Below are 9,932 nucleotides of genomic sequence, written 5' to 3' on the forward strand. Positions count from 1 at the left end.
CAATCCCATTTACATTTGCACTCAAAAGCATAAGATATCTAGGAATAAACCTAACCAAAGAAGTAAAGGATCTATACCCTCAAAACTATAGAACACTTCTGAAAGAAATTGAGGAAGACACAAAGAGATGGAAAAATATTCCATGCTCATGGATTGGTAGAATTAATATTGTGAAAGTGTCTATGTTACCCAGGGCAATATACACGTTTAATGCAATCCCTATCAAAATACCATCGACTTTCTTCAGAGAGTTAGAACAAATTATTTTAAGATTTGTGTGGAATCAGAAAAGACCCCGAATCTCCAGGGGAATTTTACAAAAGAAAACCATAGCTGGGGGAATCACAATGACAGATTTCAGGTTGTACTACAAAGCTGTGGTCATCAAGACAGTGTGGTACTGGCACAAAAGCAGACACATAGATCAATGGAACAGAATAGAGAACCCAGAAGTGTACCCTGAACTTTATGGTCAACTAATATTCGATAAAGGAGGAAAGACTATCCACTGGAAGAAAGACAGTCTCTTCAATTGATGGACCCTCAGTGTCCAACGAAAGATGAAGGGATAAAGAAGCTGTGGTTTATGTATACAATGGAATATTAGCCATTAGAAACGACAAATACTCATCATTTACTTCAACATGGATGGAACTGGAGGATATTATGCTGAGTGAAGTAAGACAATCGGAGAAGGACAAACATTACATGTTCTCATTCATTTGGGGAATATAAATAATAGTGAAAGGGAATACAAGGGAAGGGAGAAGAAATGTGTGGGAAATATCAGAAAGGGAGACCGAACATAAAGACTCCGAACTCTGGAAACGAACTAGGGGTGGTGGAAGGGGAGGAGGGTGGGGGGTGGGGTGAATGGGTGACGGGCACTGAGGGGGGCACTTGACAGGATGAGCACTGGGTATTATTCTGTATGGTGGCATATTGATCACCAATAAAAAAATAAATTTATTATTAAGAAAAACCCTAATATCATTGGGTAAAATAAATGGCACATTTGTGTTTAACCTTCAGCATAACAACTGAAAGGCCGGTGACTCCCACATGAGATTCTAGAAAAAGCTGAAGGACACATAGTGCCATGCTGGATGCCACTTGCCAGGGGACAGTTTACTGGCTTTTGTTAGTTACCCTGTTTGAATGTCCTGTAAGGGTTCTTCAGTACATCAGAATAAAATGAACATATTCTAGGATCGAAAATGCTCCGTGATTCAAAGATCACAGTTTGGTAAAAATTTGCAAGATATGTAATAGAGCACATCCTTAGATTCAGATAGACTTTGTGATATAAGAAAGTGATTTAATCATATAGACTCAACATTTACTAGTGAATAATATCTTTTTTCTCTATAGTCATAGGTTTCTCTGAGTAAAGTGGGTGTTTGTGCATAACTGTGTCATATATTTCTTTTTGGGATTTTGTGCCAGGTTTTATCATTTGCTCCTTTTGTTATTTCCCCACCTTAATTTCTCATTGGGTATTTTCTATATCCTGGCAAGACCAGTATTTATTTTAAATTCCTACACAGATATTTTGACTATTTGGTTATGCCTGAACAGAAATTTGCATTTCCTCAAAGTCACATGCAAATATACCTGTATGAACTCAGGGAGTATCCCCAGATTTCATGTTTGAACTTTCTTTCTTTTAAGATTTCATTTATTTATAAAAGTCAGAGGGAGAGAAAGAGAGAGAGAGAGAGGCAGAGACACAGGCAGAGGGAGAAGGAGGCTCCATGCAGGGATCCTGATGTGGGACTGGGTCCTGGGACTGCAAGATCACACCCTGAGCCGAAGCCAGACACTCATCTGCTGAGCCACCCAGGCATCCCTTGTTGGAACTTTCGTAAGGAATCCAGGATCTTCAGTAAGAATCCAATATCTTCAGAAAATAATGCAGTAGTAAACATGTTTCTACTAGGCATGCTTTCCTTATCTCCCTTTGATTTTCTCAGGTCCAGTTCAGGATTCTTTGCAACATTTAGTTCTGAATTCTCCTTAAGCATCTCTCACTGTGACACTTTTTCAGACTCTTCCTGATTTGGTGACTTTGTCCACACTTTATGAGGGGAGATTATTCCTAACATCCCACAGTGCTAACTGCATGCACCTGTTACTTGAAAGCTCTATACTGGGATGTGTCCCTTCTCCTGCCATTTATTCATTTCTTCAAACAGTTAACAATAAGGAGCATGGACAGCTATTTTAGACTTTGAAATTCTGTCTGTGACCAAGGTGGTTGTTAACATACGGGCTATGGTTGTGTCCTCAGTCACACAAGAGTCAGATTTTATGGCATGAGATGTGGGTATGAGCCTGACTGTCTTGGCGCCATTTTCAATTGAGACATCTTATTGTGAGATCTTAGAAATTACAGTCAAGACTACCCCTGGTTCCTGGCTCCTGAAACCATCATCAATTCTTAAGTGCCAAGAGCACTGGGAGCATCTTTGTTTGGATGAAGGGACTCTGTATGGGCTCCTGGGTGGCTCCCTAGAGAGATGGGGCTGGTCCCTAGAGAATCAAGCCCTGGTCTGAGGCTGGGAAAATACACCTGTGTAGCCTCATCCTTGAGAAAGAGGGAATGAGATCCAAGAGGGTAGGCACATCCATTCCAGGAGCGTGATACATCCCAACTTCACAGGTAGAGAAGCTACTACACATAAGTCATTCCCAGATTTAGCCCTAGGTGTCTCTCCACCTGGCTGTTCACCTATCTCATTTATCAGGTCCTTTAATGGACTGGCAAACAGAAGAAAGAGTTTCCCAGAGTTCTGTGAGCTGCTCTACTAAGTTAATCAAATCTGAGGAGGGAATCATGAGAACTCCTGATTACTACCCAAGTTGGACAGAAGGTAAGCTATTCCTTCCTGTTGGAATCAAAGAAGGTAGCCATGTCCAGGGACTGAGCTCTGATCCTGTGCATGTGACACAATCTCTGGACAGAGAAATTAAGTGTTGCATTGACATACATTGTAGAACACCCAGTAGGTACCACATCCCACAGAATTGCTGGTTTTGGAGAAAAGAAGAAAAAAAGAGAAAACAAAACAAAACCTAAAAAATGTAGGATTTAAGACAATAGTATGAAGCAAATGGTGGGTATTTGTCATTTCTAATGGCTGAGTAATATTCCATTGTATACATAAAGGGAGAAGAAGTGTGTGGGAAATATCAGAAAAGGAGACAGAACATAAAGACTCCTAACTATGGGAAACGAACTAGGGGTGGTGGAAGGGGAAGAGGGCAGGGGTGGGGGTGAATGGTGATGGGCCCTGAGGGGGGCACTTGACGGGATGAGCACTGGGTGTTATTCTGTATGTTGGTAAATTGAACACCAATAAAAAATAAATTTATTATTAAAAAAAAGACAATAGTATGATATGTGAAACATGTAGTGTGTGTAGTAAAGGAGAGACAAGAGGAGGAAATCCAAGATTTTTGTTTTTAAAGTTTTTGTTGGGATTCCTGAGTCGCTTGGTGGATGAGCATCTGCCTTTGTCTCAGGGCATGATCCTTGGGCCCTTGGATCCAGTCCCACATCGCGCTCCCTGCAGGGACACTGCTTCTCCCTCTTCCTGTGTCCGACCTCTCTTTTCGTGTTTCCCAGGGTGCAGGTGAGTCTGGCTTTAGTACCTGGAGACACAGAGAAGGGGGTGGCTGGGTGGCAGAGGCTGGGACAGGGTACCTACAAACACGGACATGCATGAGTGATAGAGCATTTTTGCCAGAAGGTTCTCAGTCGTGGGGGCTGTTAACATCTTGGAAGCTCCCCCAGAAGTCAGATTTTGACTCTACCTGACCAAAGAGACAGGAACAGGAGGAGGACAGGTATCTACCCCATGTTGCTGAAGACCCTGCCACCACAGTGGGACTGGCCTGTCCCAGGAGTGTCATATCTCACTGCTGACCCAGAGAAATGAAAGTGCTTTTTATGCAACTTTGCACCTTCTGCCCGACTCTCAGACTCTACTTGATTACTGATTCAGGATCAGAGGTAGGACCTGAGGACAAGAAGGCTAAACAGGCTCTGCTCAGAGTGGGAAACTGGGATGGGTGGAGGGATCAGCTGTGGGAACCCCCACAGGACACTGCCCAGGAGCCTCTGCCAGGCAGTGAGGGCACCAGGCTGCTGGGGTCTCAGCCTCTGCCCAGCCCTGAGGTCCAGGGGCCTCCCCCAGCTGGGAGGGTCCCCCTGCAGGGCCCAGGAGATGCACAGTGCCGCCTGCTGGTTACATGTCCCACTCAGGGTCCTCAGTGTCCTGAGGTTAACATCCACACCTGTGACCTGAAATACTGTGTGAAGCAGCCTGTGGGGTCTGATGCAAGGAACATGGATACATGTCTGTGGTTGAGAGCTTCCCACATGGAGAGAAGAGTCATCTAGCTATAATCACCCCTGTGACTGTGGGAATGTCTACAAAATAAAAGTCATGCAAAAGACTGAGCCTATCCCACCTGTGGGACATTTCGGGAGCTCCTCAGAGGAGTGCCTTTCAAGTTCATCTCAAGAGAGGAGTAACCATGTCCTGCACAAAGAGTCATAGAAGAGAAAATCAAATCAGGGCATCAGGATACTCAAACCAGGATGGAAGGCAGTGATTTCACAAAAGCACCAGCACCTGGTGACATTTGAGTCACCTCCCCGGTGAGATCCCCTCATTTGGGGATCTCCTCCCTGGATGGGAGGGCAGAGAGGACAGGGCAGGAATGAAGATACCAAGTTGTCAGGGCAGAGCAATTGAGGCAGGGACATAGCAGGTGGGGATGCAAGCAGCTGTGCTCCCAGGGGCCTCTCAGGCCTGTGCAGCAGGAGGAAGGCAGGGAGAGAAGGAGGAAGAGGATTGTGTGAACCAGGGTCTCTACTATGACAGGCCCCTGAGAGGGTGCTGCTGTCAGTGCAGGGGAGCCTCAGGCAGGGAGAGGATTCTCTGTGCATGAAAGAGTAGAAGATCTAGGGAAGCAGCACAAACACTGAATTCCTAGCTCAGAAATGGGGGCCCCAGACCTTGAGCAGCAGGAGCAGGGACCATGGCCTGAGGCTGGTGTGCAGGCCTGGTGAGCAGGCCCCAGGGTGGGTGTGACCGGGAAGGGGGGACAGTAGCCTGGGACAGACCCAGAGCCTCCTCCCCGGGTGCAGCAGGGGGACAGGAGTCCTGGAGGCAGTGTCCCTGGAACCCCACGGGAATGTGCAGGCAAGGCTGAGGAGAGTGAGCATTTGTTAGGGGGATGTTTGCAGACCTTCACACCCCAGAGGGGGAGAATTCAGAGAGGAGCATGAGCTGAATGTCCAAGGTCAGGCTGCAGTACCTAGGACAGTGGGCACGATGAAGCGGGGGTGGAGACGAACCCCAACCTCTGCACCCACCTGCACATCCCCAGGACCTCAGTCACAGGGAGGCAGAGCTGGGGGCTCTCTCATCCCTTCCGCACCCGGGAGGAGGAGAATATATCCTGGTCAACAATTCCGTCCCAAATTCCTCTCCCTGATTTTGGTCATGGAGGGGCCCTGGAGGATCCTCCTGAGCTGTGGGGGCCTGGAGCTGACAGCAGGTGGGCCCTGGACCTAGACACACACAGGAGCTGCCTTCTAGGGCCAGCAGCCCATGGACCCCAGGGGAAGAACCCCAGTCCCCTGCTGCCCCAGCCTGGGTACCCCCTGACTGATGAGGGGACAGGAACCCAGAGCAGAGCCCCGTGCCTCCCTTGCTCTGGATCCTGACCCCTTCTGCATGGAAGACAGGCCATAACCAAGTCACACCCAGCCTTCCTGAGGCTGCACCTCATGACCCCAAATGGCTCAGAGTCCCCTGCTGTGGCTCCTCTCTGGGGACTGTCTCCAACTGTCCCCACTGCTCCACTGCTTCTCCAGGATCAGAGTGAGGCTCAGGGTCAGCACGATCCCAGGACAGGGAGCACATGGACAAGGACATCAGGGATGCTGCCCCCATGGACTCCACTATGGGTCCCTGAAGCCTGGCCTCTCTCTGTCTCTGTGTCTCACCCCAGCTCCTTCTCTGTCAGCGGAGCCTCTGTCCACACTCCTGGTGCGGAGGCCACAGGCTCGCTCTGTCTCTATGATCTCCTCTGTCTGTGGCCCCAGGTGTGTGCTATAATTACAGGTTTATAGATGACCAAGCTCTATTTTTCAAAGTTTCCTGTGTTGCAGCTGAAGGACCTCCTGCAGTCATCACCAGATCCACAAGGGCAGATCCGACCTTGACATTGGTTATGGAGAGGCTGAGACCCTCACCACACAAGATCTTCTGTTCCTGAAGGGACAACGCTGGCTCCCACCCTCTGTGACCACGGAGGTCGTGGTTCAATTCCAGGCGCGGCTCTGACACATCACAATGCCTGACACCCCCCCCCCGCCCTGGGGACACACTCTGACATCTGGACTAAGGGGCTCATGTGAAGTTTCTTTGCTCCCTTTTCTAACTGCCTGTTCAAACTCCCTCAGGTCCCCTCCTTCCTGTCCTCCCCCTTTCAAGGACAGGGGGTCACACCTCCTTGAGCAGTGGATGGGATGATGTCACCCTGTCAGCTCCGTCATGGATCCCAGACTCCTAGATGACCTTCTCTGCCTGTACAAAGGTGCTGTCGCTCTGGGGTAGAGTTTACTGAGCTGTGACAACACAGCAGTGGTGTGGCCACCCTCTACGGCCCTGTAGGAGAGTGACATCACCAGGAATACAGTCACCTCACACACTCACCCTCCTTCCTCCCCCTGCTGTCAATACCTGGCCTCCTTAGGACCTCTAGATTCCCACCTCTTCCAAAATACATTGAAATTCCAATGATGTGGAGTGTAGCCTGTGGTATGTTTTCTTCCCAAAGAAATGTGCAGTTAATACTTATGCATATTTTTGGACTTGAGAACTTATTTTCTTTAAATATTCACTAATATCACCTTCTACGAATATACATCATGTTTGAGGACATCTTCATTACATCAAGTGTGATCATTTTATAAACAGCTCGTATAAAAATCAGTGTGTAAATTTTTTTATTGCTTTCAGGGGTGTTGATTATGCATAAAGTTTCCATAAGCAAGCACATGGTGGTTTTTCTCTGGAAAGCTATTTTTTATACCTTTTATAATTTTGATTGTGGCATTGATTTATGTGATCCATGCAATCAACAAATAATAAGGAAAACTAGTCATTTGGTTGAAGCTAAGGCAATAATGATGCCATCTGCAAAAAGAGCTGACATGTGCATCAGCAGAACAGGGATGGAGCTGAAGGACCATGATAGCTTCACGACCTAAGAGTGTTTCATTTACTGAGAAATCAGAAGATGAAAAGTGAATGTACACTAGCCTAAAAGAACCTGTCCCTGATCCCAAGGACAAAACTGTCTCTTTCCTTTGATACCTTCTGTGTACAATGGGCTACTCTGAGTGACTCTGAGGTCAGAGACGTGAAGGAGTCTCCATTCCCAGGAGGGTCCCCCAGATGCACCTGGGCAAGGGTATCAACTGAAGAATGAGCAGAAACCAAGGGGGAGCCTAAGCAGGCAGCTGCTGGGGTGCTCACTCACTTTGCAGATGGGTAAGTGGGTTTTTGTCTCACTTCCCCACAGGCCTGGAGCACTGTGAGAGCACTGAGACTGCTGTCCCACGATGAGCAGTAATAATCAGCCTCATCCTCAGCCTGGAGCCCAGAGATGGTCAGGGTGGCTGTGCTGCCTGACCTGGAGCCAGAGAACCGATCGGGGACCCCTGAGGGTCGGTTACTATTACCATAGATGAGGGTTCTGGGGCCTGTTCCCGGGAGCTGTTGGTACCAGCCCACATAACCTCTACCGATGTTGGAGCTGCTTCCAGTGCAGGAGATGGTGACCCTCTGGCCCAGGGACCCGGACACTGAGGCCGGCTGAGTCAGCACAGACTGGGCCCAGGACCCTGCAAGAGGCAGAGACACAGAGAGGGTGATGTTGGATACAAGAAGAAGATGCAGTACCCCACATGCCCTCCAAGAGCCCCTCCCCCGTCCCACATCCAGTCACCTGTGCAGTGAGCGAGGATGGTGAGGAGGAGAGGGGACCAGCCCATGGTGGAGGTCATCACTGATCCTGTCTTCAGTGGCCCCTCAGCTGAGCAGAGCCTCCCCTTATCTCTCCCTTCCCCTCTTCATCCTCTGAGAGAGGGAGGGGCTCTCCCATGCAAATTAGACCCCAGCTCTCTGACCCTTCCCTGGCCCTGGGTCAGATCCCTCTGCCTGAGAATTTCAGGGGGATGACAGGGGAGGGGCTATATGGGGCTGGGGTGTGGTTAGGGAGGTCCCAGCTGTGAGACCTGAGAAGAGGTCACAGTCAGTGCCAGGTGGTGTTCCCAGCTCTGATCCAGCATGAGCCCTAAGAAAAAAGCCTCAACTGCCTTCTGGCATCCTGACACCACCTCACCCTGCATGAAATGGGAATCATATGGCCGTTGGCCATAGGACTCATGTCCTGTCTCCAGAGCTCTGTCCACTCTCCACCTATGATCTGGACAAGTCTCCCCGCAGGTGGTCTCTCATGACTGTAGCATAGATATTAGGCTTCACTCTAATTTCTCAGTGTGAGAGATTCCTGGGTGTCTCAGTGGTTAAGTGTCTGTCGTTAGCTCAGGGCATGAGCCTGGAGTCCTGGGATCAAGCCCCCCAACCGGCTCTGTGCAGGGAGCCTGCTTCTCCCTCTGCCTATGTCTCTGTCTCTCTCCCTCTCTGTGTCTCTGCCATGGATCCGTTGGCTTTTCACGGGCCACTCAGGACTGAGGTGGTGTCTCTACACCAATTCGTCTGACATCACTGTCACATCCAGAGGAGTGAAGGGTCCCCGTGTACAAGTGGTCTCTTCTGGGCAGGATGCTGAGACCTTCCTCCGATATGATGATCCTGGTTACAGCCCTCTCCTTCTCTGAGTTTCCTGAAATACTGAAGACCCAGGGAGCGAGATTTTCCAGGTTGTGGGTGGAAGACCTCGTGTGCTTTCCTGGAAAGGTTACACACTGAACATCGTTGTCGTCTCCCACTGTTTTCACCTGTTTTATTTTTATTTATTTATTTATGTATTTTTTTTATGATTGTCACACAGAGAGAGAGAGAGGCAGAGACATAGGCAGAGGGAGAAGCAGGTTCCATGCACCGGGAGCCCGAGGTGCGATTCAATCCTGGGTCTCCAGGATCGCGCCCTGGGCCAAAGGCAGGCGCCAAACCGCTGTGCCACCCAGGGATCCCTGTCTTCACCAGTTTTAAATTTTAGTTCTACCCACCCTGTGGGCATGGACTCACTCCTAGGGTCTGTCCTCCCCCACATGGACACAGGTCTGCAGGAGCCCTGCCACGTTTGGTTGTGTGTGTGCCACTGATCTCAGAGCACAAGGGGCAGACGTGCCAAGGTGTTTTAGCAGGAAGATGTGACACCTGGAGAATTTCTGCCAAGAATCCAGAGGAAGAGATTGCGTATTTGTCACCCCCTAGACCAACTGTGCACATAAATTGGATGAATGTTCTTTTTAAGAAAATCTTCTCAATGTGCATTGACTAAGACTCAATGGTGATGTCACTGTGAAGACGCAGGTGGAATTACGAGTATATTGTTCACAGATCTGTGCGGACTGCATGGAGAATAACGATGGAAGTTGCACTTAAAACCTCAGTGCTGTTGCACCTGGTGGTTCAGTGATTGAGCATCTCCCTTTGGCTCAGGTCATGATTCCAGGGTCCTGGGATCGAGACCTGCATCAGGCTCCCTGTGGGGACCCTGAGTCACCCTATGACTGTGTCTCTGTCTCTCTCTCTATGTGTCTAATGAATAAATAAATGAAACGTTTTTAAAAAATGAATGACTTTGGCTTTCATTTAAACAGACATGTATAAACATTTTATAAAATGATTTGTCTCTTTTTAACCTTATGATTATATCAT

General features: G+C 48.6%; 1 long non-coding RNA gene and 1 gene segment (V, D, J or C); both read right to left on the reverse strand.

Annotated features, from left to right (window-relative positions):
* Positions 1-3,376: 3,376 nt before the first annotated feature.
* On the reverse strand, positions 3,377-6,306 carry LOC119869107. The gene is made up of 3 exons (XR_005386798.1): positions 6,023-6,306; positions 4,477-4,547; positions 3,377-3,654 (listed from the first exon to the last, which is right to left on the reverse strand). It is a non-coding gene; the product is annotated as an uncharacterized LOC119869107 (long non-coding RNA).
* An 876-nt stretch (positions 6,307-7,182) lies between these two features.
* LOC119869125 lies at positions 7,183-8,235 on the reverse strand. The segment is given in 3 exon segments: positions 7,183-7,287; positions 7,596-7,927; positions 8,032-8,235. Coding segments are annotated over 3 exon segments (495 nt in total).
* Positions 8,236-9,932: the final 1,697 nt, after the last annotated feature.

Source organism: Canis lupus, unplaced genomic scaffold, assembly GCF_011100685.1.
Source record: "Canis lupus familiaris isolate Mischka breed German Shepherd unplaced genomic scaffold, alternate assembly UU_Cfam_GSD_1.0 chrUn_S1537H1723, whole genome shotgun sequence".
Lineage (NCBI taxonomy): Eukaryota > Metazoa > Chordata > Mammalia > Carnivora > Canidae > Canis > Canis lupus.